Genomic DNA, 25,723 nt, shown 5'->3' on the forward strand with positions numbered 1-25,723 from the left:
AACGCCATGGCGGCCCCTTTAAAGAGGTCGACGCATGCAATGGATACAGCAAGCAATTCGCGTGAAAGTAGTACGATGTCGGAAGCATCATCCACACACACACATCCGCCATTGCCTGCATTTATCAAAAAGCTCTGGGTGTAAGTTCTCTTGTTCTGTCTGCCCCCATCAATGGGTCCAGTGTATCAACAAACTCGCTCTGTAGTATAGTAAATGACAAAAACAATCACGACCACATACGGTGGCTGGACGAACGAGAGGGTGACACTATCTGTATTCCGAATATCTTTGCGTTTTCAAAGCGAATCCTACCGCATTACTTTAAGCACAACAACTGGCAGAGTTTCGTGCGACAATTGAACAGTAAAGCGATCAAAGAATCAATCGTGCATCTGAAAATTTATAAACGCTAAGCAATGCTTTGCTCTTTCTTGTAATGCATTTAGTGTACGGTTTTCGGCGTGTATATACACCATCCAAGCTCAACTTCCTCCAGGCTACAAACGATGATCCACCTGATAATATTGACTATCGACTGGCATCATCATCATCCTCGTCTTTGCCGCCGCCGCAGACGTCTCATTCGTCCTCTATGCATACTTTTCGTTCTTCTCCTGTGTATTTGTTTAAGAACGATCATTTCAAACGAGGCGAACCGGCCGAGCTGCATTCTATTCGTCGCAAAGTTGGGACGTCTGCAACGAGAGTGCAGCAGCAGCAGCAGCAGCAGCATCAGGAAGAAGGGTCAAGGGATGACCAAACCGCCGCATCAAAGGAGGTCATGGAGGTCAAGGAACGCGTTGGAAACAAGTTCAATAGTCTAAAACAGCAGATGCAAGCTATCGAGACTATGCACAAATCTATTGTGGAAGAAACTGCAGCTATACAAAAAATGCAGAAGCAGCAGTATGATGTAAGTATACGAAAGTTTCCAAACGGGGCTTATATCTCATGCGACTACAGATCCTAAGTGCAGTCTTGGATGCGACTGGGACTCTTCAAAGTAGAAAATCGGGTATCGGTAAGTGATGTAGAAATGAGTAACAACCGATATCAACATCGTAACAAATTCTAGGTCCTAACGATCCACTTGTGCTATCTTTACAAAGTAAGCCTGTGTCTATTGCTGAGTAGTGCCGTTGTACTAAAGTGCATCACAATAAAAGAATTTACAGAATCATCCAAGCATTCTTCTAAAAGGAGTATCATGATGGATAACGCAGCTAACAGTGATGGCTCAACGAGCTTGACCAACTCTTCTCTTCCCTCTTCAGCAAGGAGCAGTGATGTATACAGTTTTTCGATACCCCTGTCGCACAAGTTTCCATCTGTCAGTGACGGCAAGAGTCATCTAGAAGGTCAGCATCTGCCTTCCATCAATGAGGCTATATCTACAACGGAACTGACGGATGCGTTGCCGCCCTTGACGCCATCTACGAAGGATGAACAGATTGCTTCGTCTAATACAAATAAAATCTAGTTTGACCTATCAACAGGAAGGTTCTACTGTTGGTCAAAGGTGTTGATGCATCAGACTTGGCGTGTTTGTAAGTTGTTGTTAACGCATTCAACTCTTCTAACAACATATAGCACTTAGCGACCTACATCGATTGGGAAGTCTGTGTGATGTTGTTACACGATTGTGGAGCGGGAATACATTGATTCTGTCAACCACTTTTTTCTTTCTTTCGTCGCACCCTCTTCCCCCGCCGGTATGAACACTTTCAAGACCTACGCTGATCGCGCTGCACGACATCCCAATGGTTGCGCTAAAGCTCTGTTTGAGCTCATGGAGCGTAAGCAGACGAATCTGTCTATCGCTGCCGACGTGACCACAAAGAAAGAACTCCTTCACATTGCTGATGCCTGTGGACCTTACATCTGCATTCTAAAGGTCAGATCTCGATTTGCAATAGGACGAGAGAGAAAATGGGTCCAGCTAGGCTGACGCAATAGTTCTTCAGACACACATTGATATCATTGATGACTTTGACGAAGACCTTGTTGCGCAGCTGTGCGAGTTGGCAAAGAAGCACGACTTCTTGTTATTTGAGGATCGCAAGTTTGCGGATATCGGCAACACGGTCAAGCATCAGTACGGAAAAGGTGTTTACAAGATCGCTTCCTGGGCACACATTACGAACGCCCACACCGTGCCTGGCGAAGGTATCATCACCGGATTGCGCGAAGTCGGTCTTCCTCTCGGTCGAGGACTGTTGTTATTAGCTGAAATGTCATCCAAGGGTGCATTGACTAAGGGCAGCTACACGACCGAATCCGTCGAGATGGCACGACGTAACCAAGACTTTGTTTTTGGATTTATTGCCCAGCACAAGATGAACGAAAAAGACGATGAAGATTTCGTTGTCATGGCACCTGGTGTCGGACTGGATGTCAAGGGAGATGGACTCGGTCAGCAATATAGAACGCCTTACCAGGTCATTGTTGAGTCTGGATGCGATGTCATTATCGTGGGACGTGGTATCTATGGCAACCCCGACCAGATCGAGTTCCAGGCAAAGCGTTACAAGGAAGCTGGATGGAACGCGTACTTGGAACGTGTACAAAAGCATTAGATCATTTCTCATTATTCTTTGTACAGCATATCATGATTTAAAGAGAGAGACGAAACATCAAGCATAAAAAAATGAGTCATCTTCATAATAAGTATGAGTATATGGTAATTTTTGGTAACCTTTTTTCTCTCTCTTTCGACTTTACAGAGCCCAATCGGCGGTATATGAGAAGCCAGCAAACTCTTCTTGTTCCGCGCTTGTCAGTGCACTTGCTATGGGTGTGAGCACTGGTCGCTGAACAGTGAATTCGTCATCAAAGTTGGAAGTATCGGCTGCACCTTTGACAGTTGGAAAGAATGGAGGTCTCACACGCTTTGCCAACACATCGTCCCAGTTTACACCTTTGAAGAATGCGTGTTGCTTTACAGAGGCTGCACCTGTGAGACGGTTGCTACGGTCTCGATTCAATAGCTACATAGACAGAATGTCAATGCAAAAAAATTGGGCATTGCAGCAAACGTTTCAGGGTTTTACCTGTTTACACAGTGATATAGCATTTTTTGACATGTTGATTGGATACATGACATCGTCATTGAGGATGGCGCCTGCAATTTCTTGATCATCCTCACCCCAAAACGGTGGCTGATCTATTGTTAGGATCGAGTACGTGGGTTTATATATGCATATATATCTTACCATGCCCAACAGCATTTGATAAATCAATACGCCGAACGCCCACCAATCGACCTCTTGGCCGTACTCTTGATGCAAAACGATTTCCGGGGCCATAAAATCTGGTGTGCCACAAAATGTGTTTGTAGTACATCCGATCCACATGTTGTCTTTGCATAATCCGTAATCAGCCAACTTGATGTGTCCGTCCTTGCACAGTAAAATATTGTCAAGTTTCAGATCACGGTAAATAATACCCCTTTGGTGGAAATACTCTAATGCACACAGTACTTCACACGCGTAGAATCTAAAAGGCTTACTGATTTAGCAAAATTATCAGTGATTCTAAATTGATTGAATGGCGGCTTACTTTGCTCGTCTCTCAGAAAACGGTTCTCGTTGGATGTGGCTCATAAGATCTCCGCCGTTGACATATTCCATCACGAAACAAAGATGGGCGTGCGTTTGGAAGCAAGAATGCAAGTTGACCAAGAAGGGATGTCGTTCTTGATTGGCAGCTTCGAAAACCCGTTTTTCAATGCGGATGCTACGCAAAGTATATCAATACCAACACAATATCCATACATGACAACTCCCAATCACCCTTGCACATCTTCGAAATCGAGAGCTGATCGTTTCTTGAGAATCTTGATCGCATACACCTCGCCGTCCCTTTGGTATTGCGCAAGGAGGACCTTCGTTGTATGTCAGTATCTACGTTCATGACAGAGAACAAAGGCTTACATACCTTTCCAAAATTGCCCCTGCCGAGCACTTTGAGCAGTGTAAAGTCTTGCAATCCGATTTTGAACCGTCTGGCTTCTGATGACTAGAAAATCTACATGTCAATATTCGCGGTAAAAGCATAAATTGTTTGTGCCAAACACTTGCTTCTTGAGTTGTGGTGGAAGAGACATGTGAGGTGGTTGCATGATCCCTATGTAGTTGTTCATCTATCTTGACATATGCGTTGAGATATGATGATTCGCTGGAGGATGCAGACTCTCGGTGTGGATGAGCCATTGGCACATGTGGAATGCTTTGCGCTGCGGGAGAGTTACGGAGAGCCAATGGATCAAAGTATTCTGCAGATCTACCACCTGTCCGCGGTAATGAATCGTTTGTTTGTATGCCAGACTGATCCATGCTTTCCGATGCTGTCACATAGCTTTCTGGAGATGATAGAGGGTGCTGCGGCGAAGTTTCTCTTGGACTGACTTGTGGAAGATAGTTTCGATGACGCGCCGCAATAACGGTCTCTCGGAACCTTTCGCTGATAACATCCAAAGGTGGGGCACCGCATAACGCAGGAACCAGATGACTGCAACGAGCATGACAAAGTACATTGCATTCTATGCAAGCCAAACCCTATTTAGCACATCCTGAAAATGAAAGGGGCAATGTAACGGATATGTACCTGAACATCTTTCAACGCTGCGTCTGCCGAACGGAAGCACGTAGCCGCAGTGGCAGCACCAATGTGCACCAATGTTGTTTGTAGCTACAAACCTGTGCGGTATTCGATGGCTTACGAGTTCATCATCCTAATGTACATAGCAATGTGTCAGTTTAAGCTTCGGCTACAGTCATGAATGCGAGATACTTGCAGGTCCAGAGTCCACGTTAGTAATGCATTTGGTGAATACCTTGGCCACGCATTTTTCGTGGCAAGTAAAAATACAATCTACTCAAAAGCATCGTAAGAATAAACAGTAGTCGACTTTATTATCTATTATCGCTTTGTTACCTTCGCATTGGTACCCAGTCTTTACAAGGAACTCGGAGCAGAATGCACATTTCATCACGTTGAAGAATTTCTTCTGCACGAATCGATGTCCGCGGATGTCTCGCACGACATTGTGCTTTTCTCGGACGGCACCCATACGCCCTAGCTTGTTGAACGGTCGTCGGCTTGGCGATTCTCGGACTGTTGCAAGATTAGCAAATTTGCTTTTCAAAGGTCCTAGGTTGTTAATACTTGCCAAAATTGAGCTCCAGATGGATTTCGCCTTGAGGCTCGACATCGAACCAGGCACTGACGATATTATCATTGTTGCTTTCATTGCTGCTTTCATTGCTGCTACTAGACTCTGAAGTCAAAGAATTCCGACAATTGCGAACCGAGGATGCTAATGCCGACAACGGCGACGCCGAGGTTGACCTCGAAGCCCACGGAGGCGCTTCCTCGGGGAAAATTATGTTGCTCTCATTTGTAAGTAACAGTGTATTTTGGCGTTGCACCTTTTTCCTGCGCATTTCCTCTGCAACGTCCATTATGCTGATCCACAAGACACCGATGGGACTTCTGTTGTCTCCTGCCTGGTCATGTATCTCCAATTCTAACTCTGATCCTCTGTTGATATGGACGGCATGTTTCTCCAGCCATTTGCAGTTACGCGATGGTTTGCTCTCGAAAGCAGGCTTTCCGTCGATCTTGGCAACTACCAATGTATCTGGAGACTTGCCCCATTTGGTGGGCATGTGTTCCAGGTCGCGTGCCTCTATGATACGAATCTGCAGATATCCCGATACACTGCTCGCCAGCGCCGATGCCATTCCGTTTCCAGGGACAACTGCAGAGCGATGTGCGCAGTTAGTAGCTGAATGGTCGATTCGGATGTGCGACTTTACGACTTGCCCATATCATCAGAATGCCGATCCTGTTCATCTTCGATGTACAAGCGCTTGTACCGTTTGCGGGCCGACTCGAGCAAGGCAGTTTTCTGCAGACTCTCTTGGAGCTGTTTCTGTGCAAGCGATTTCCGGCGATCGCTTAGCTTTGCAGAGTCCTGTTCGACGACCTGCACCATTCTTTGTAAACCCGCAGCAAGCCGAGTCTCGACATCGAATTTATATTCCAATTCTTGCAGTTTATTTGCGATCTTTGCTGTATTGTAAGGTGTCTGGCTTTTTATCAAATCTATATATCACTGCGATTAGAAACGTTTGTGCTGGAAAGTTGGAGATAAATTTACCCAGCCGAGAGTAACGCTGATTCCAATTGTTCGGTTGCTGGGTATTTGAAGGCGCCTCATCCGCGGGGTCCTCGTTGTCGTCGTCGTCGGCATAAGCAGCTACCATACCACCACCCGCCAGCGTCATTCCGCTGAACCGACGCTGGCACAGCTGTTCCTCGAGGTACTCGATACTTTTTTCATATTCCCTGATTTGCGCTTCGCAGTTCGCTATAGCTTGGCGATCGCGAAGCATTGGACGCAGCTGTCTGGTGCTCTCGAGGACTTGCCGGTGCTTCGCGAGCTTCGTCTCCAGGTCGGCCTGTACCTTATCCTCCTGAAATAAACGTTAGCTTTTCGATACTGCGGGTATATATGAATAGCCTCATTACTGTTGAACTTTGCATCGCGGCACAGCCAAAAGGTGCAGGAGACAAGGTGTACAAGAGCTTATCCATTTCCTCTGTTTGTATCGCATCAAGCTAGCCAATAAGAATTGCCTCATGTGGATCTCTCGGTTCCATGGTGGCGCGAGCACGGGATAAAACAGATCCGATGCATGTTCGTGGCTTCCCAGCACAGAGCACTCCACAGACAACGTACATCAATTGCAAACATCTAATGCAAATTTATGAAAGCCATAAATCATAAGAAAATGGCGGAAAGGATCAATAGAAGGATGATGATACATGACCTGTGATCTGCTGCTGTAACCTCTAATATGTAATAATATGAAGAGCGACCGAATCACACAAGTCTTGTCTTCGAAATGCGCTTTGTGTAAAGTGAGTTATGATCCTATCAAGCAGCTAATACTAAAGTAGTGATTCTACACATTCAGGTTTTACGTTACATATAGCACGAAAACGCACGCAAATATATACCGACAATTCGCTTAACGCATATATGCCATAAGATTTCAAGCTAGATATCATTCATATCTAAGGATTGCTTTTTAATCATCGCTCTTGATGTAGTTTACGCATCAAGCGCCGAAGCGCGCAATGCGAGAAACACCCCCGCTGTCACGTTCCCACAAAATTTCGTCAGTCAGCGGGCAGAAAAGAGAAACTCCCTGGTGCTTCCCAGCAGAGACGGCAATGAGCGACTCTGAGGAAAAACTGCAAGCGAATAGCTATATCTGGAGTCAAAGCGACGATCAGGTCACTATATCAATCCTCGTTCCCGAGAATTGCAAAGGCAAAGATCTGGACATTGTCATTGAACAGCAATATGTCAGAGCCGGCGTGAAGGGTCAGGAACCCGTGTTGAAGGTGTGAATCACGGTAACCTCGCAGATCCATCCACCGTACTCAAGTTCTGCTTTGACAGGGTAAACTCTTTGCACCCGTTAGACACTACGACTCGCTGTGGCAAATCGAAAAGAACACCACCTCGCCCTTTTCGTCATTGACTACCTCGCCTTCCCTCTCGATAGCTTCTTCTTATGCGTTCATGTCCTCACCTAACCATTCGCCAAACTCTTCCATGATTCTGCCCGCACCGGCACTCACCGAGTCACAAACCAACGATCCAGAATTGGCAGATATCTACCAGCAAACTGCAGCGCTTGGCTCCGTATCAGCACATTCATCATCGCCTTCTGTGGCGGAAGAAATGTCCTTCCAACCTGCATCTCCTATACTACTAAGCACGCCCCCAAATGCGCCAGGAGAAGCTTCACCTGCGCAAACACAGCAGCAGAAATACAGAATTTTGACTATCCATCTTGAGAAAGAACAAGAAGGCATGGAATGGGCCGTACCAGTGTCGAAGGGTTGGAAATCCGATATGGATATCGATCTTACAAGTGCATATCACTTGGGAGGATGGTTTGAATCCCGCATGGGCGACTATGAGGTAAAATGGCACATGACAATTCCTTGTTGCATGAATATTTACTGGACGTCACGCGTCCATGTATAGAATGCGTTCCGCTATTATCATCATGCAGCTGAACGAGGCCATATCCAATCTATGAGGAAAGTTGCAGCACTTTACGAACTCGGCACCGACGTTTCGAGCTTGAAGCCTATCCAGTCCTTTGAGAAGGACCCGAAGAAAGCATTCGAATGGTACAAGCGTGCAGCGGACGCTACAGAGAACTCACCCGGAGGAGGACCTGACCCGATATCATGCTACATTGTCGGTAACTCGTACGGAGGAGGATTACCTGAAGCAGAAGTCGAGAAAGATTACGAAATGGCATTATATTATTTGAACCGAGCAATGAATGCGACAGCTCCGCGCATCAATTTTGATTTTGGCATATTGGAGCAAGAACATATCCCTGCATCGTATCTTCGCAACCACACACCGCACTCCCAAGATGAGCGCTATTTCTGCAGCGCTGCCTTCCAAACTGGCCTCATCTATCTTTATGGATCTCAACCTGAAGGCGAGACAGTCCATTCTAAGACACACGTCGATGTTGATCCTCACAAGGCTCTTCGCTACTGGAAAGAGGCTGCTGTGCTAGGTCATGCCCAGGCTTCATACAACATTGCTATTATGTACGCTAACGGTATGGGCGTCAACCAAGACTTGTTCGAAGCAGGCAAGTGGTTCGGTCGTGCTCTTAAGCTGGATACAACGGGCAAGCTTGTCGTCCCCGACGGCGTCACCGTAGTGGAATGGGAAGCTACAAAAGAACAGAAGAAAGAAAAGGCCGTGTCCGAGGGTAGCGACAAGAAGCAAAAGAAGATGAAGAAAAGAAGAGCAAGACGCCAGCGTAAGCAACAAAGCGACGATGTACTCTTGGGTATATTACTAGCCGTCGGTTCAGCGGTGGCAGTAGCTGGTGCCATCTGGTGGTATAAGAGATCGAATAGAAGCAACTAGAATACTTTTTTGTGCTCGCGTGTACAATGTAATGCTAGCCCTATCCCCTTCATATTATCTTATTATCATTTCCAAACAAGAAATGCATCATTTATTGTGATCTGCACACGTTATCTTTTCCCTTCTTTTCTTTTCTCGAAAATGATCGCGACCCTCAACTTTGTTCAAATGTATCCAAGCTACTTTTTTTGCGGCTGTGGCAGAATCGTATCAGCGAACGTCAGCGGCGGATATTCACGTTCGATCGTCTTCCGAAACAGACGATATCTGTTCCACCAAACGCGACAAACAATGGCGTCACCGACAGGCCTCACCAGCAAGAGAAAGTTAAATGACGGCAACGAGATTCCCGTAATTGGCTTCGGCGTGTACAATGCTAAACCTGGCAATGAGACCGAGCAAGCAGTAAAGTGGGCTTTGGAGGTATTCGTCATTTCTCTCTCCCGTCTATGCTTTCCAACTCACGCCGCGTATACACAGACTGGTTATCGTCACATTGATACCGCAAAGTGCTACTACAACGAAGAAAGCGTTGGCAAGGCTTTGAAGGAAAGGTAAGCAAAACACAGAGTACAAGCGCGTATATCTTTGCTGACGACGACGACGATCATTTTCAAAAGCGGCATACCACGCGAAGAGGCAAGTTGCGTGAATGCTCCTTCCAGGTAGTGGCATAAAGCTAATCGCGTTCTATACAACTATAGATCTTTGTCACCACGAAACTTTGGGACGATTCACACGGTACCGAAAAGGCCGTTGCTGCTCTCGAGACCAGCTTGAAGAAGCTTGGTCTCGACTACGTAGACCTCTACTTGATCCACAGTCCTACACCCGGAAAGGAGCTGCGTCTTGAGAGCTGGAAAGCTCTGGAGAAGCTTAAGAAGGAGGGAAAGATCAAGAGTATTGGTGTTTCCAACTATGGTGTGCATCACTTGAAGGAGCTTTTAGAAGCCTGCACCGTCAAGCCCGTCGTCAATCAGATCGAAGCAAGTATTATATCTCTCTCTATCCCAAACATAACTTATAAGCTAATGTTAATCATGGCTATCAGGTGACACCATACCTCGCTCGTACTCAAATCGAAAAGTTTTGCGAAAAACATGATATCCTTATTGAGGCTGTAAGGCGCACTTTTGGTAACAATGTGAATACTTATTAACTTTACGCAGTATTCTCCTTTGACCATGGGTGAAAAACTCAAGGACGAGAAACTCGTCAAGATTGCTGAGAAGTACGGCAAGAGTACTGCTCAGATCCTTATTAGATGGTAAGTCTGTCTGCCTGGTTCGCGAATTTGTATAAAACAAGCATATCTAATCTTCTTTGCCAGGTCGCTGCAAAAGAAGTACATCCCACTTCCCAAATCGGTGCACAAGGAGCGTATTGAAAGCAACGCACAGGTGTTTGATTTCGAGATCAGCGAAGAGGATATGAAGACGCTTGACAGTTTCGACGAATATTTTGTGACCGAATGGGATCCCACGAAATACGATTAGAATAATAAAATGGAAGGTTGTACATGTTGGCGATTAAAGCATTCTGATCGTTGCCCTTTTATTACGTTGCGCTTAGAAGACGAGAGCGGCACCCTTGGTCTTCTTGTCACCACCCAATTCGAAGTGCTTGCAACGCTTCAAGGGGAGTTGCATCTTGTACTTGCAGGCTACACAGGATAAGTGTTAGAAAAATTGTAAACTCGAGTCAAACAATGCACTTGACGCTACATACCAGTGCATTCAAGACGGAGGACAACCTTCTTGGTGGTCTTTGCCTTCTTGTGGAAGATGGGCTTGGTCTGACCACCGTAACCGGACTGCTTACGGTCGTAACGTCTCTTACCCTGGGCGTACAAAGAAGCCTTGCCGGTCTTGTACTGGGTGACCTTGTGGGGAGTGTGCTTACGGCACTTCTTGCCCTTGCAGAAGGTGTTGCGGGTCTTGGGAATGTTGACCTAACAAACCGGCGCCATCGATTAAATCGCCATTCTCCATTTTCCGTGTCATGAACGTGAATCGTGCCGGTTTCGACTTTCCCCCATCCATCCGTCAATCGTCATCCATCAATCCATCCGGCGTCCATCGTTCTGTTCATCATAAACTGCCATGCCATTTTCGACGTTCATACATACCATTGCCGAAGTTGAGAGGGGTCGGAATGGGTAGCATAGCAGGTGGGCTTTTGTGGGAGCGTCTACGAGCATTTGAAACTCCTCCCGCTACGGCAACCTGAACACTCCAGGCAACTGAATTTGAAACGGGCTTATGTACGGCATAACGACGATTGCAAACTAAGAAACCTGAAACTGTTTGCTCATCAGCTATGGTACGCCGGCTTTGAGGAACTTCATCAAGAAATTCCTACACTACCTTCATAAAAGCATCGCGGTTCTGTTGTCACGAAGTTAGCCGAACGAATATCGTTCACCATTTTGTGGAAAGGTCAATCGAGTTCTGCACAAAATGCTTGGCTGAGCGAGCAATGGTTCGATAAGGATGGCCTCGAGATGCAGCCTTCAAGGAGTTTTTGGAACGCGATGCCAATGGTTTGGTTGGAAAGGAGGAGCGGCAACGCATACTAGAAGGGATCGAGTCAGCAGAGATACGGAAAGCGATAGTACGGTTTTTGGGCCATCTGCGAACCAAGCAATTTGGTGGTACACTTTTAACACAAGATGACTTGGCTATTGAGCTTCAACGTAAAGCTACCATTCCAGAGCAATGGCTGGAAGTCGATGGCGAGTACATCTTTGCCTTGATATGGCATGTGCCATTTGATATTCCACAAAGCGAAACATTGGTGGATATCGACAAATGCAGAGATGCAGCTCAAGAGTTGACCAAAGCAACAACGCATATCCGCCAAGATGTTCCAAGAGTTTGTAGACTCTATTCGGCAGCAATTTGAACAAGTCATTGGAAAGCAAATATCTGCGGGAGATATTTTTGAACATCTCAAGATAAAATCGCCACCTACTGATACAGTCGCGCATACTGGACAAAAAAGAAAGAACGGCAAGAAGATGATGAAGAAGAAGATGGAGAATTCGAAGAAACTAGATCGCCTGCTGCACACATCCTTGCCGTAATTTCTGCTTATATGCTTGAACGTTTGCCGACGATGTCCTTCAAGCTCTCTCTTCATGCACCCAGCGGCAACACGTTTATTCCCATCGACCGAGCATTTGCCACTACGTTGATTAAGAATGTAAGGCATTTTGCACAAAGCCTTCCACCGCGTAAGTCGCTTTTAAGGGGTTTTTGATATATATATAATATAAATTTATCAAGGCTTGAAAACGTAGGCGAGCATATGGCAGATGATTTAGTATCCATCGAAAATATCTTCAGGAAGACGAGCATTCCACTCCATGTTCTTGCCGATGTGGGAGTAGAGGCAAGAAACTCTGACAAGGAATGCTTTACTTTGAAGGAGAATCCCTATGGCACACAACTAAAAGAGGGAATACCCGGTATCTCTGGAGAGATACATCCGCGCTACACAGTGGAAATGCTATCTACAAACGGAAACCAAATACGAGTTACTTTAAGAGATTGGAAACGATCAAAGTACTCTCAAGGAATACAGTCTTTCCGCTACCTTCCAGAAGTTCGTGAGACACGTCGCCGTCTTCTGGAACATGATGGTTTGCCTGTCACGAGCGATGTAAACTTACGAGAAAGGTTCATGGAACTATTGGTGTGGATCCCGGCGAAACTTTTGCTGCTGGTACGTTTTACTTGCCGAACGATCCCGCAAAACCAGGCGTTCAGCATACTATCAGCCGCGGAGAACTTTATGGACGAGCACGCAGAAACGCATCTTGGCTAGAAGACAGAAAAATCAAGGCAAACATCGACATTATTGAACAGGGCCTTGCTGCAGGTAGTACAAGATCAGATCTTGACAAGTACCTAGCGTATTTGAGGGCATGGCAAAAAGATCGGAACGGATTCCGATTACATGAATTCTATGTGAAAAGCCCGTTCTACGGCGTTCGTGAGACACGACTCTTTCCATACAGTCTGCTGTTGACAAGGCTGCCACTAGGATATTGAAGAAAGCTGAAGTATGTTCAAAGGCACCTACCAAACAAGACTATCGACAAGATCATGAGGAACACCGTAGAAAGGTTATGAATGAACAAGCGAAGCAGCAGGCTTTAGAGCGACAGGAAGAGCGAAAGCAAAGGAGAGAAAGTTGGACGGAAGAATAGAAGCAAGCTCGGGCAGAGCGGAAAAAAGAAAAGCGCCGACGTCAGCGGCAGAGGAAGGCAGCAGAGAAGAGAGAGAACCACATATTGTTTGCTATTGGGAAAGATGCTCTTTCATCGACGCGCAGAAAGGGAACAATTTCGCCGATGGACACGCGACTAGCTTCAGCACTCATCAAACATTGCAAGACGGAGGGCCATACAGTCACTGCGGTTGATGAGTACAATACGAGCAAGGTCTGCCCACGCTGCATCACAGATAGGCGAACTTCTTATCTGCAGTACCTTCGTCGACCACCAGCAGCATCCAGGCATACCGGCCGTGCTATCTTAGATAAGGATGGCAACGAAGAAATTAAACGTGTCACCGTCTGCGATGTGTGCAAAATGCATTTCCATCGTGACGGTGTAGCCGCGCACTCGCAAGCCCTTATTGCAGCATTCATGCTTGAACATGGACAACGCCCGAAGCCCTTCATAAGGCCATCGAGGCAACTAACTCGAATACCCATCCCCGTCAAAAGGGTAGGGCCCTGCGCCCGTACGCCTCGGAGATGGCAAGCATGAAGCTATGTTATATTTTGAATAGTATTTTGAATCTGAGTTCGATCTTTGAAGCTCAGTTGTAGTCCCTGCAGTGGCAACCTGCTGCGACCACAGAAGAATCTCTCCTCTTCTACAAGGTGGTCATCTCATTTAGACAGTTATTTAAGTCCATCTTAAGTAATTGACATTGTGAACGAATCACTGCATCCTGCCTAAATGTCCTTCGGTTAAAAACATTACTTCAAAATCCCATTATAGCTTCGATCCAAGTTTCGGAGGAGACTACTTTATCCACTGACATTATCCACAGAAATGCTTTATTCTTTTTTCGGGTAAATAAGCTCCTGAAATATATGCAAAGTATGTTTTGAAATCAAAGGTTATGAATGCATGACAAATGTTTAAGCTAGCAGATGAAGTCATGCTCAAAATCAGCATACTTCTTCCATTGTTCATCGTTTTCAGTACCCAGATAGTTGAATTGAGAGAGTACGCTCGAAGGTGTGCGATCGTTCACATCGTCTTCCAGCAAGCTGCTACCCACACCGTTATCGGAGAACAAGAGCGACGGTAAGCTTGTTTCAGATATGCTCCATGATGCGTCTGGTATGGCAGCTGAATAACCATCAAAGTCCGTGGTGTCACCAGGCTGCGGCCAAGGGCTCTGATCTGTGTCCTCAACATGATGGAATAACGGGACCTGCTCTGCAGCGTCCGCCTCTGTGGCATCCATATTCTCATCGTTGCGGTTGTTGTTACCATCTTGAATTTCATCATCTTCAGGCTTTGTGATAGCATATTCGATTTCCATCTCGTCATCATCGTTGACATGTTGTTCGGTTTGCATGTTAAACTCTGGTGGTTTGACCTTTCCACCACGGCCTTCTCGCAAGCACCGTGGGCATTTGTAATCATCATCGAGTTCATCTTCTTGCATACCAACGCAGGCAACGTGCAACCAAGAACAGCATATGTCGCATTGCACCATTGTACCATCTTCTTCATTTGATGCATCGCAGATACAATTGATCACAGCATCGTCATCTTCTTCCTTACTTTCGTTGTGGATGTTGGTATCTTGGATGCTTCCAATGTTGTTGATGATAGATTTTTCGATGGTTTCGATGGAGCTGTCGGCGGCGTCAAGAATAGCCGCCGGGGTGGGGATGGCAGAGGTCATGTTGGCGGTACCAGCGATGGCAGCGGCGATGGCAGCGGCAGCGGCGTCAGTGGTGGAGGTGGAGGTAATGTTGTTGATGCTATTATTGTAGATTTCATGTATGTTATCGATATGGCTATTGTAGAATTTGCAGCGATTCATATGATATTGAAGACCGTTTTTGGTCTTGTACGACCTGTTGCATGCTTTGCACACGAAGTCTGCGTTGGGTAGATTAGCATCTAGAGTGTGTTACACGAAACAAATGATTGTTCTCACCTTTTACAGGTTTGTGCAGAGACAGAGAGGATCGATGAGCAGGGGTGATTACTCCCTCCTGATTGTAGCCGTCTTTCCGTGGCTGCATTCCATTTCGCATTTCCAGAGACACCGAAAGCGACGTTCGGGATGACGGTAATACCGCACGGTTTTCCAGACCGCGCAAAGCATTCAATTTTGGCTGGCTTCGTTCATTTCGAGGCCGATGCGTATGTTTGAAGATGTTTTTGCCGTTACCGACAGTTGTTAAAAAGGTGGATGAGCGTTGTCGCTCTGCGGGAAATCGCACTGGGCGTTCTTGTTGAGAGTGGTTGGGCCAAGACGAGGATTCCTTAGCTTTAAGGAGGTCGTACAATTCATTGTCGACAGTGTTGCCTTCTGTTTCCATCTTCTCAATCATCCGGTATTTTGCTAGAGCAAGACGTACTTTGAGCACCTCGCTTAATCTTTTGACGTGGTTGTATTTGGACTTGTCAATACTGCCAGAACCACGTTTGTGCCTGTCGGCGACTTGTTGAAGTGATGATGTCTTCCGCCGTGGCTGAGAGCGCTGACGGGGTGATGGGCAATATAGTACAGGCAACGGTGGCTTCTTGAGTGGTTGAGTAGGATCGATCCGTCGAGACATCAAGCGCAGTTGCTCAGTGGTCATACGTGTTCTGCGAGGAGCAGGGGAAGCATATTTCATTGCGGTGAAGAATGTTTTGCCACCTGTCTTTGGGTGGTCAATGTGGCGGTTCACTTGAAGACGTTCATTAACTTTGGTGAACGAGTGAGTAACAAAGGAGTACTCTTGATTGCCAATGACAGTATCACGGTTCTTTGGCAAACAGGTGTTAACAGAATTGGTTGGTCGATCTGCAACTTTTGTTGTTGGAGCCGGCGCTGGTGGCATTTTGTTGTAGTGCATATAAACCGCTTCCTTCACAGACTTTGCATTTTCGTCATTTTCGACACTGGGACGATTTCGAGAGGAGACGGCGTCTTTTCTGGCTCTGCTATTGTCAAGGGAAGATAAGGCATTTGGGGTTCTAAGAGAGCGAAATTATCAGCCAAAGCTTGTAAAAAGGAACACAGTATTGTCAGAATATACTTTGGCAACAACAGAGGCTGCTTCCGTGCAAGCATTTCAGCGGGAACAGCACTCATGGCAGAATGGCTGAGGCACGCTGTAAGGAGAGTACAGGAGCGGTGAAAGAGGTCAATTTGGTTGTGAAATGGAACGTCAGCATTCCCTTTTGGAAACCAGCCTCTGAGTGGCTGTCGCACAAAAATGGGATCAGACTATCCCATATGAATAGCTAATGCGACGAAAGTGACGATGCTGTGATGATATATACGCGGTTTGCGATGAACTCAATGCCATAACCCCATAGCGAAAGTCTCGAATAAATATGCTGGACGATTGTATGGACCTACAATAGAAGAGAGCGCGTGAATGTGGCTGACTGCGGCCATACCTGGTACGATACCAGCAGCTACATGTATAGTATAAATGTAGAGGTTCATAAGGTCAGGTCCTCAAGTATCATGAGTTTCAATACTTCCGCAGGCTGATAGGTAATCTATGTTGACCATTACAGGACAATGGAAATAGCGTTTGTCAGTACCTTATTTTATCTCTAGAAGGTCGCAAAAGCTCTTCTACAGATTTACTTACAATCATCTATAAATTATACTCCAGAAGACGGGAACAAACTATAGTGAAATACTTCATCGCTAAGATTAATCCCAAAGAAGATATGACACTCGAAGCATGGTTCACGAGTCACAATTGAAATTGGCGGGTGAGACGCGTCTCTTTCTCACTCCGTGCAACCTACCCACTCCGTCCTGAATGAAATCATGAAGCATAAATCGATCAACTATGACGTCCTAAAATTGCAGCAACAAGCAGAATCAGCCTTCGAATTTGATTGCAAAAACTGTGGAAGCGACGATTTTAAGATTCTAACTGGAAAGAATAAAGGCAAAGCGTAAGTATTAACATGAACTTCCAGTGTGCACCGATCTAAACTATCCCAAAAGGCAATGTGAAAACTGCCAGCATATTTGGACTTGGCAATCTATCAAGCTTGAGAGTAGCCCAGAACGAACTAAATCTGTAGTACCAGCTGACGATTCGCCAACGCCGAAATTAAGAGAGAAGGGTACAAATCAAGGGGCAGGCGATTTGAGCGACAGGCTTGCCTACTTTAAAGCAAAATACCTAGGCGAAAGCAGCAGTAAAGCAGCAGAAAGCGACATGGACCGATCCTCATTTAAAATGCGTTCTAAAAGAGCCGAGAAAGCAGCAGCGGATCCGAGAGACTACAATCTCAGCATTGATATGCAAGACGTTGTCAAATCGACACCGAAACAGCACCCAGAGATCAACACGAAGGCAGCTTCGAAACCAATGGACCTTAGCGACGATGATTTTGAAGATGCATGGCCGAAGCAAAAATTGAAGCGTAAAAAGCAACAAGTGCCTGCAAAAAACGACTATGACTCTTCAGATTCAGAATTCACGCCGGACATTCATGACGATATCCCGGAAAACGATTCTGATGACGAGGAAGAAGTCGTACAAACATCACAGAGAACCCAGAAGAAAGCTCACAGACGAGCCAAAAAGAGAAAGGCAGAGATTAATGACGAAAACGATGAGAATGAGGAGTCTAAAAGCGACAATAGCGAAGGCAGTGCACCGCATGCAAAGACACGAAAACGAGCTCGTGAATCACATAAAGAGACGATGATTGCAAAGAACGAGCAAAAGGAATTTCGGGCTCTCCGTCGGCTGGCCAAAGGCAAAAGCGCGTCGGCTCCAGAAAGCAAATCCATTGAAGAGATTATTGAAACTGACAGCGATGAAGCTGAAGAGGAGCGTATCTATGAATTTACTCCATTGAACGTATTTTCGGACGAGGAAGACGATGCTGGCTTCAATAAGAAGAAAAAGCGATCACGAGTAGCACCGGCGTTGGAAAATTCGGATGTAAAAAATCCCAGAGCTCACTACGTACCTCGACCAGGGAACAAATTCAATGCATACTTCCTGTTCAACTCTCAACAGCGAAAACTTGTACACAAAGAGAATCCTGAGCTTACGCCGTCGCAGATAAGCAAGATAGTATCTGATAGATGGAAAAATCTACCAGCGGTAAGTTTAGGCCGTGCATTTTAGGCTCTTGCGCATCTAATGCCGTATCTACAGGATGAGAAAGAAAAGTACAAAGAAGAAGCGCGAACGGCTAAAGAGAAATGGAAAGAAGCTCAGGGATTAAACAAACTTCGAGTACCACCGAATGGCTACGTACTATTCAGCAACTCTATCTTCCGCGAGATTAAACGTACGAATCCAGAATATGATATGGGACAAATCAGCGCGATCATTGGTGCACGTTGGAAGCAACTGGAGCCCGAAAAGAAGAAAGAGTTCAATGATAAATCGCTTGAATTGCGGAACAAATTCAAAGAAGAACATCCGGAAGAGTACCAAAAATGGGCTCAACGCAGAAACCGAGCAAACAAAGCTACTAGAGATAAGAACAAGTATCTACAGTAGAATATTTGCAAACTAGCGTATCATATCTCTGCTTCACAAAGTATATTGCATGTTACTAAATCCGTCAGTATACCGAAGATCTGTACCTTGCACGCATGAGAATGTTAGTCTTTTGGCAAGTTGCATAAATATTTGTCTGCCTAATATCTATTTTACATATGTGCCTTATTTGAAAACATACAGGCAAGGGATCAAAGCAGGGTCGCCTATATACGCCATTGATTTAGATTACTTATGTAATAGCGATTTAGTCCCATGACTTGAAACAAAGTTCCACATTTCATTATGTAATTTATATTGTAGAGCGGCAAGGAAGTATTCTTTGTTATCTGAGCGCCAAAAGATACAAAGAGTAGCAAAACTAAATCTTAATCTGCACAAAATCGACAATTACGTATCAAAGTAGTTTGTACTTTGCTACGCTTGATGCGACGTAAATGGTGAAGTGCATTTGCTAAAAAAAGATTGGGCTGAGTCGGGAATTCGTCATCCATGGTCACACAGAAAGAGGCAAAGATTTGCGGTGAAAAGCTCAGGAACGCCTTCCCAATGGCCACAAAGATGGGCTGTCTCCAAGAAAAGCAACTCCGCAATACTCTGTGCGCCTTCTGCGTATCTTCCCTCCCCCCCTCTTCCAAAGAGGGCATTGTTTCCCTTGAATCTATCATCACATCCTTTTTTTCTCTTTATATGCTGCCTCACTCGTCTGTATGGCTAGGAAGTATTATTATTTTCCTAGCCCAACTCGCTGACGCGCAATCGGCCGCTTTAGGAAGCGTACAGACGACCGTGCCCTGGAGAGCTGGCCATGCTGCTGGTATGTCGTCAAGGGCCGTTACCCGAGATTAAAACGATCCTGACTCCATTTTATCGCACTATTAGCTTTCCTCAGCCCATACGTCGTTCTATACGGAGGCACTGAAGAGACTCAACAGAGCTACAGCACCTCTGTGCCAGGCTCATCGAGCGTGTGGGCGTGGGATTCACGAAATGGTTCATGGTACCATGTCCAGACGCAGCAGCAATCTGGCACCGTCATGCGACCACAGGTTTACATTCGAGCCATTGAGCAGCCAACTGCTGGCCAAATGGTCACCATAGCATCGAACAACAGCGGTCAAAGCATTATCCAAAAATTAGATAGTACAAGTTGGAGCTGGAGTTTCCCGACTTCCAGTACGTTCCACCCCTTCTTTGATCCCGAATTAGGACAAATGCATAACTTGGATTCTTATTAGGTTCCACGTCTCCCAGCGCCGCCGGACAGTATGCGATCACCCGTGCAAATAATACCATCTATATCTACGGAGGCGCATCCACCGATACCAACGGATACGTGCAAACGAATTCTGTCCTCAACAGCTTGTATACTCTCGACTCCAATTCATTTGTCTGGACGTCTGGCTCGAATGGACAGGCGATAACCGGCCATTCAACTTGCTACATTCCAGCATGCAATTGCTTGGTAACATTTGGAGGCACATCGACCGGGAACGGCGCGGATGCAAGTCAGGTGAGGACTAATTATTCTCTTCATTTAACTTGCATATGTTTCTTACTCATCTCTTTTACGCATTTTATTATTCTTGGTAGAGCGTTGTTATTTATGACTTGAGCACTAGAAGTTGGAATCTGCAAGTGACTGTCGGTACAACATCTGGAGGGGCTCCCGGCGCACGAATACTGCATACAGCGAACTGTATGGAAGATAAGATGATCGTTTACGGTGGTGGTACAACACAAGCCTTCGATTCGAATGTCTGGGTTCTCGATGCTTCAGCGTACCCAAAACTCACATGGCAGCTGCAAAATATGAACAACACAGATCACGGTCCAGGTCCTCGCATGGGTAAGTTTGGAATAAACCAGCTTGTGGCTACTCTGTTAAAAACGACTGTCTTCCAGGTCATTCATCCGTCTTGGATTCGAGCACCGGCAAACTTTACATTTATGGAGGTTGGGGCGTCAGTTCGACAGGCGATTCAAACATGTACGTGCTTGATACGGCAAGTTGGAGCTGGTCGCGAATAGCAACGACTGGCATACCTTCCAGCACTCCTTCAAACGGCAGCAACGATACCAACACCGACGGACATAACTCAACAGTGAATGCCGGCACCATAGCTGGTGCTGTTGTCGGCGGCGTTGCAGGACTTGCGCTCATCGCTGGAGCCTTGCTGCTACTGCTATGGCGTCGGAAACGCAGAAAGCAACGGGAGAAGGACGAGCAGGACGAGAAAGACAATTCCCAGTACGATGATGGTCATCCATACTATTGGACAGAAACAACGCAGGGACCCGACTATGGCAACGGACAAATGTACGCTCTGCATGACGGCAACCATGTATACCCCGACGGTGATCCCTACGGCAGAAAACGTGTGTCCAAAGCGTTGACAAATTCTTTCAGCTTGCATGACGGATTCGGCGGACGTCGATCGGAACTTGGTGATACAGATAAAGTGATGACCGGCGTATTGGCAGAATTGCCATCTCCAGTTGATACCAACAGCGATGTTCACACGCCTCAGTATTCTAACGGTACCCGCAGCATGCGTTCGTCAATCCACGCTAGTAATGCTTTGTTGTTGCCGGAAGCAAACATGTCTAACACCCAGATTCCCAACGAAATGATGGGTCAGAAACCGAACGAGTTTTCCATGCCTGCTTCGAGATATGCTGCTCAGCGAAATAGTTCCGGCCAGCTTACAGATGTGCCTATCGAGCATTATCATCATCCTGGACCAGCATCTGTCAATGCAACTGAAGGAGGGGCGCCGCTGAGCAGCAGCATGGAAGTTTTGCAGAGTGTTAAATCCGTCAATGGTAGCAGCATGCTTAGCGGTGGTGGCAACGGTGCTTTCAAGACACGCAATGGAGTTAGAATCACGCATGAAACGCACGGCGACAGTGATGCGCGACAACAGGATGAAGATAACACTACATTTAACGAGTCTATATCATATCAAGCACAGAGCCCCGGTGGCCCTATTCGCTATATTCCCGGTGCTAGCAAACAGTTTAGCCTTGCTACCACGACAACGGCTTCTGCATCTACAAACAATCCAGCCGGTAGCAAAGGTGCTGTACCATTGACGCATCATCAATATCCATCGTCAAACATGAGCAGTGTGCCTGTTGCACGTCCTGTTACCCCAGAACCCGAAGAATCCGATAAACGATTATCGATGCGAGGTTTCAATCCTATTCTTCAAAATCAAAACAATATCTACAACAGCGTCAGTCCTCTGGAAATGTTAGCAGCACTCGGGCAGACTCATCAGGCTGAGAACAGCGAACAGTCGAGCCAAAACGTAGCAAGCACGCACACAGACTCTGCTACGCAAGGTGGAAGTGATCCAAGACCTACTGCTACCTCCTCATCCACGTCATCTGGACCGGAAGCCGAAGATCTCTTTGCAGCGGTAGCACCATTGATCGACATGCTACCTAAACGGTATCAAGTCGATAAGAATATTCCTCCGATCGTGGGCCCAATGAATAGCGTGCTATTTGTAGACAAGGTTGATCGAAACCAAAAGGCAGTTATCAAGTCATTTGGACGACGAGAAGCTTGGGAGCGAGAATGCCGGATACTGATAAAACTCAAGTCACCACACGTGGTAGACTTGCTCGAAGTTTTGACCATCCAAGACGAGAGCAGGACGCCGCTGCCGAGACGTTTGCAGACTGGAAACAGCGACAGTGTAGATAATGAAAAGATGATCGATATCTTGAAAGCGCAAGAGGACGAAGAAGATGAAGACAAGATCAAGTATGCAACAGTCCTCGAGTGTTTGGATGAAACACTGAGCAACCTGATCCGCCGATCACGAACGGATAAGAATGCATGGACACGGGAAGATATCCGGTCGATTGCTAAAGATATCGTCGAATGCTTAGCTTGGTGCCATTCCAGAGGTAAGAATGATCTAGTAAAGTAAGAGGATGGTCGCAGTTCGGCTGATATATATATGTATATCATATAGATATTGCATTTTGCGACCTGAAACCAAGCAATGTCATGCATCGCAAGGGCGAGCGCTGGAAGTTGATTGACTTTGAAGCCAGTCGCACAATTGGCGAAGAGTGTGTTGGAGTAATTACCCCACGCTATTGTCCTCCTGAAGTGGCTCGTGCGACAACCTACGGCCTCGAGGGCGCCAATGGTGTCGTGGCGACTCCTAGCGTGGACCTCTGGGCACTCGGGTGTGTCATTTACGTAAGTTTCTGCAATTGGTTTACGATCAAAATAGATATGTTTCTAACATGCGATGTATCTTCAAGGAACTTGAGACAAAGCACGCATTGTTCGCTAGCAGCATCAAAGATGAAACGATTTTACATTTTGTATCCCATCCTTCACCCTCCACGCCGATCTTGAACAATGGTCTGCGCTGGAACGAACAAAAGGAACTGTACATTCCAAACCTTGAGCGCAAAGTCCCAAATGCAAGAGCACGGCAGTTGATTAAGATGCTGCTCAGTCGAGACCCTGCAAAACGTGGCAGTGCATCAAGCTTACTGGTAAGTCAGAACTTTGATCGAATAAAAACGCATCAAGATTGCTGACATCCCTGTCATTCTTTACTCAGGAGCATCCATACTTTACACTATAAAACCATGTTATTTCCCCTACTCTCCTCCATACATGCATTCTCTTTCCTTCCTTTATCTTTCTTTCTTTCTTTTCCTTTCCTTCATATCCACCACATAATGTACGCTAAAACGCTTATAATACATTTTATTGAAATTTGGCTTGGCTAAACTGTAAATTAAAAGCAAGCCATAAGTATCCAGAGCAGTCTATTTCGATAGAGTACTCGTACACTTACGTCCATCTCTGGATGCTGCTTTTTGAATTTCTCAAACAACTCTTGCTTCTTCAATGTGTCGCTATCGGGCAATCCTTTCATCTTTTGCTGCTGATCAAACTTGGTTTCCATATGTATGTGAGATGCAACGGGTTATACACGGGAGTTGTAAAATTAAACTAACCATCATTTTCTCGACCATGGCTCGAGTCTCGCCATCCAAATCTTCCAGTTTGGAGTTTTCAGGTTGAATTCTCTGGGTATTGATCTTGGGTGCATTCTTGACCACATTCTCCCACCATGTCATTTGATTATGCTTTTCCAAATGCACCAGCACTTCTCCTTGGCTATCTACCAGTACGTGAATTGATTGATAAGTCCATTGTAACATTTGGTACGTAAACTCTTATTATTTACCAACGCTCCAGGTGCTATCGTCAGTTCTGATCTCTTTGCATAATTCGCCTTCAATGATAGGCGCTTGACCCTTGAGCGCTACCGAGATGTAATTCTTCTTTATCACGACGTTGAGATCGCGGCCTCGTGTACCCTTTGGAACCGGGATCGTCACATCAACGTCCTGCAACGTTTGCTTCCACCTTTTGACAGCATGCGCATGTTAAATCGTAACGTTTGGCGCGAAACCAATCGCTGGCAATGTCTACATACTTGTACGGCAGCTGTGCTTGTTCCTGCTCTTCACGCGCTTTTTCGGCTTTGTCGTAGACCTCCCGTTCTTCGGGGGTCATGTCTTCATACTTCTTTTCTGCCATTCTTTCGTTGAGTGAGAAAAAGGGTCGTGTCCGCCTTGTCTTCCAGCTTGTTCCCTCCGCTTCTCTTTCGCCGGACCCCTTACCACAATTGTCTCAATTTAGCAAGACTTACTACTCAGGGATACATCCAGAGTCTTTACAAAGCGATTAAAACCAGAGCTATAACTCTGGACAGCTTAATAAATGGTTCTCTAAGCTTCACCAATTCTTATTATGTACAAAAATATTTCATTCTTCAAATCTCTCAAGTACGTACGTGCACCAATGTCTATAACGTAGAATGTCCTTGCAGATATCGATCTCTTTGACTACATGAGAAACAAAAATGCGTACAAGTTGTGAGTCAAAGATTCGATACGTCGAGATAACACGACCGCGGCATGGAAGCTTATGCATACTTCTCTCAGCCCCGAAATCGAATTTTGACGTTTCTTACAGACAGTTACTATGGCAGCCAAGGAACTCGGCAAGCTCGGTACCGATCCTGACTCTAGCTTTTACACTGCAATCACAAACATTCTTACTGACAATTGGGTGCTGATGTAGCATTTGTTACCGGCAACAAGAACAAGCTTGCCGAAGTGCAGGCGATCCTCGCAGGCACGATCAATGTCGAGTCTCACAAGATCGATCGTAAGTGTGTGCAACGCCGTTGTTTTTGCGTTGTCTAAACATAGGCCCCATATCTCTCTAGTTCCTGAACTCCAAGGCACTACGCAGGATATCGCAAAGCAGAAATGTCGCCAAGCTGCCGAAATAGTAAGGGTTCTTTGCCGTCCCTGGAATTACACTTGCGTGATAAAGAGATCTCATCCTACTACTCTAGTTGAATGGACCCTGCATCACTGAAGATACCTGCTTATGCTTTGATGCCATGAATGGCCTTCCAGGTCCTTACATGTACGTCGAAAACGTAGATCAGCTCTATCACTCTCTCCTTACTCACATCCCATATTTACAGTAAATGGTTCCTGGAATCCCTTGGACACGACGGCCTCAACAAAATGTTGGCCGGATTCAACAATAACTCTGCTTACGCACTTTGTACTTTTGCCTACTGCGAAGGTCCTGGCCACGAACCTATCATCTTTGAAGGCAAGACTCCGGTTAGTAACATTAAAATGCCCGCGATATTGTTGATGTTTTCTTTCTGATACAGTGTTTATCAGGGTAAAATCGTACCTGCACGAGGTCCTGCAAACTTTGGTTGGGACCCTATCTTCCAGCCTGACGGTTTCGAAGAAACGTAAGTGATATCCAGACATGTGAAAACGCTTAAACTTGACGCAAATCTCGTTCTAGCTACGCTGAAATGTCCAAGGATGTCAAGAACACAATTTCGCATAGATTCCGAGCACTCGAAAAGCTAAAGGCCTACTTGCAAAGCAAATAAAAGTCAACAAAAAGCT

At 45.9% G+C, this 25,723-nt stretch overlaps 13 protein-coding genes across 13 annotated transcripts; 9 read left to right on the forward strand and 4 right to left on the reverse strand.

The window, feature by feature from the left end:
- Window positions 1-6: 6 nt before the first annotated feature.
- On the forward strand, window positions 7-1,480 carry VTP01DRAFT_8467 (uncharacterized protein; the record flags this gene model as incomplete). The annotated part of the gene is made up of 5 exons (XM_069387591.1): window positions 7-140; window positions 206-363; window positions 447-913; window positions 964-1,021; window positions 1,176-1,480. 5 exons carry the CDS (start codon window positions 7-9, stop codon window positions 1,478-1,480), a joined length of 1,122 nt encoding a protein of 373 aa, XP_069241345.1.
- Window positions 1,481-1,714: 234 nt separating this feature from the next.
- On the forward strand, window positions 1,715-2,576 carry VTP01DRAFT_8468 (uncharacterized protein; the record flags this gene model as incomplete). The annotated part of the gene is made up of 2 exons (XM_069387592.1): window positions 1,715-1,894; window positions 1,965-2,576. 2 exons carry the CDS (start codon window positions 1,715-1,717, stop codon window positions 2,574-2,576), a joined length of 792 nt encoding a protein of 263 aa, XP_069241346.1.
- Window positions 2,577-2,717: 141 nt separating this feature from the next.
- Window positions 2,718-6,600, reverse strand: VTP01DRAFT_8469 (uncharacterized protein; the record flags this gene model as incomplete). The annotated part of the gene is made up of 14 exons (XM_069387593.1): window positions 2,718-2,987; window positions 3,051-3,158; window positions 3,213-3,495; window positions 3,559-3,735; window positions 3,792-3,883; window positions 3,937-4,017; window positions 4,080-4,540; window positions 4,606-4,732; window positions 4,796-4,872; window positions 4,936-5,115; window positions 5,171-5,761; window positions 5,827-6,108; window positions 6,164-6,479; window positions 6,535-6,600. 14 exons carry the CDS (start codon window positions 6,598-6,600, stop codon window positions 2,718-2,720), a joined length of 3,111 nt encoding a protein of 1,036 aa, XP_069241347.1.
- Window positions 6,601-7,242: 642 nt separating this feature from the next.
- On the forward strand, window positions 7,243-8,983 carry VTP01DRAFT_8470 (uncharacterized protein; the record flags this gene model as incomplete). Its single annotated transcript, XM_069387595.1, has 3 exons — window positions 7,243-7,416; window positions 7,475-8,002; window positions 8,069-8,983. The coding sequence occupies 3 exons, from the start codon at window positions 7,243-7,245 to the stop codon at window positions 8,981-8,983; spliced, it is 1,617 nt and encodes a 538-aa protein (XP_069241348.1).
- Window positions 8,984-9,124: 141 nt separating this feature from the next.
- Window positions 9,125-10,479, forward strand: VTP01DRAFT_8471 (uncharacterized protein; the record flags this gene model as incomplete). The annotated part of the gene is made up of 7 exons (XM_069387596.1): window positions 9,125-9,406; window positions 9,464-9,537; window positions 9,604-9,622; window positions 9,688-9,969; window positions 10,035-10,103; window positions 10,153-10,250; window positions 10,314-10,479. 7 exons carry the CDS (start codon window positions 9,125-9,127, stop codon window positions 10,477-10,479), a joined length of 990 nt encoding a protein of 329 aa, XP_069241349.1.
- A 72-nt stretch (window positions 10,480-10,551) lies between these two features.
- VTP01DRAFT_8472 (60S ribosomal protein eL42) lies at window positions 10,552-11,183 on the reverse strand (the record flags this gene model as incomplete). The annotated part of the gene is made up of 3 exons (XM_069387597.1): window positions 10,552-10,646; window positions 10,712-10,934; window positions 11,112-11,183. The coding sequence occupies 3 exons, from the start codon at window positions 11,181-11,183 to the stop codon at window positions 10,552-10,554; spliced, it is 390 nt and encodes a 129-aa protein (XP_069241350.1).
- Window positions 11,184-11,302: 119 nt separating this feature from the next.
- Window positions 11,303-12,811, forward strand: VTP01DRAFT_8473 (uncharacterized protein; the record flags this gene model as incomplete). The annotated part of the gene is made up of 5 exons (XM_069387598.1): window positions 11,303-11,305; window positions 11,361-11,421; window positions 11,493-11,857; window positions 11,987-12,218; window positions 12,285-12,811. 5 exons carry the CDS (start codon window positions 11,303-11,305, stop codon window positions 12,809-12,811), a joined length of 1,188 nt encoding a protein of 395 aa, XP_069241351.1.
- Window positions 12,812-13,340: 529 nt separating this feature from the next.
- On the forward strand, window positions 13,341-13,760 carry VTP01DRAFT_8474 (uncharacterized protein; the record flags this gene model as incomplete). Its single annotated transcript, XM_069387599.1, has 1 exon — window positions 13,341-13,760. The coding sequence occupies one exon, from the start codon at window positions 13,341-13,343 to the stop codon at window positions 13,758-13,760; it is 420 nt and encodes a 139-aa protein (XP_069241352.1).
- A 385-nt stretch (window positions 13,761-14,145) lies between these two features.
- On the reverse strand, window positions 14,146-16,326 carry VTP01DRAFT_8475 (uncharacterized protein; the record flags this gene model as incomplete). Its single annotated transcript, XM_069387600.1, has 3 exons — window positions 14,146-15,119; window positions 15,178-16,208; window positions 16,271-16,326. 3 exons carry the CDS (start codon window positions 16,324-16,326, stop codon window positions 14,146-14,148), a joined length of 2,061 nt encoding a protein of 686 aa, XP_069241353.1.
- Window positions 16,327-17,022: 696 nt separating this feature from the next.
- On the forward strand, window positions 17,023-18,727 carry VTP01DRAFT_8476 (uncharacterized protein; the record flags this gene model as incomplete). The annotated part of the gene is made up of 3 exons (XM_069387601.1): window positions 17,023-17,153; window positions 17,206-18,322; window positions 18,377-18,727. 3 exons carry the CDS (start codon window positions 17,023-17,025, stop codon window positions 18,725-18,727), a joined length of 1,599 nt encoding a protein of 532 aa, XP_069241354.1.
- Window positions 18,728-19,417: 690 nt separating this feature from the next.
- VTP01DRAFT_8477 (uncharacterized protein) lies at window positions 19,418-23,346 on the forward strand (the record flags this gene model as incomplete). The annotated part of the gene is made up of 8 exons (XM_069387602.1): window positions 19,418-19,544; window positions 19,610-19,903; window positions 19,966-20,240; window positions 20,321-20,576; window positions 20,633-22,648; window positions 22,717-22,949; window positions 23,015-23,254; window positions 23,323-23,346. 8 exons carry the CDS (start codon window positions 19,418-19,420, stop codon window positions 23,344-23,346), a joined length of 3,465 nt encoding a protein of 1,154 aa, XP_069241355.1.
- Window positions 23,347-23,471: 125 nt separating this feature from the next.
- Window positions 23,472-24,314, reverse strand: VTP01DRAFT_8478 (uncharacterized protein; the record flags this gene model as incomplete). The annotated part of the gene is made up of 5 exons (XM_069387603.1): window positions 23,472-23,495; window positions 23,563-23,661; window positions 23,726-23,892; window positions 23,959-24,140; window positions 24,211-24,314. 5 exons carry the CDS (start codon window positions 24,312-24,314, stop codon window positions 23,472-23,474), a joined length of 576 nt encoding a protein of 191 aa, XP_069241356.1.
- Window positions 24,315-24,761: 447 nt separating this feature from the next.
- Window positions 24,762-25,707, forward strand: VTP01DRAFT_8479 (uncharacterized protein; the record flags this gene model as incomplete). Its single annotated transcript, XM_069387604.1, has 7 exons — window positions 24,762-24,789; window positions 24,861-24,947; window positions 25,009-25,073; window positions 25,141-25,214; window positions 25,276-25,420; window positions 25,484-25,560; window positions 25,617-25,707. The coding sequence occupies 7 exons, from the start codon at window positions 24,762-24,764 to the stop codon at window positions 25,705-25,707; spliced, it is 567 nt and encodes a 188-aa protein (XP_069241357.1).
- Window positions 25,708-25,723: the final 16 nt, after the last annotated feature.

Source organism: Rhizomucor pusillus (assembly GCF_041956525.1).
Source record: "Rhizomucor pusillus strain CBS 183.67 unplaced genomic scaffold VTP01scaffold_5, whole genome shotgun sequence".
Classification (NCBI taxonomy): Eukaryota; Fungi; Mucoromycota; class Mucoromycetes; order Mucorales; family Lichtheimiaceae; genus Rhizomucor; species Rhizomucor pusillus.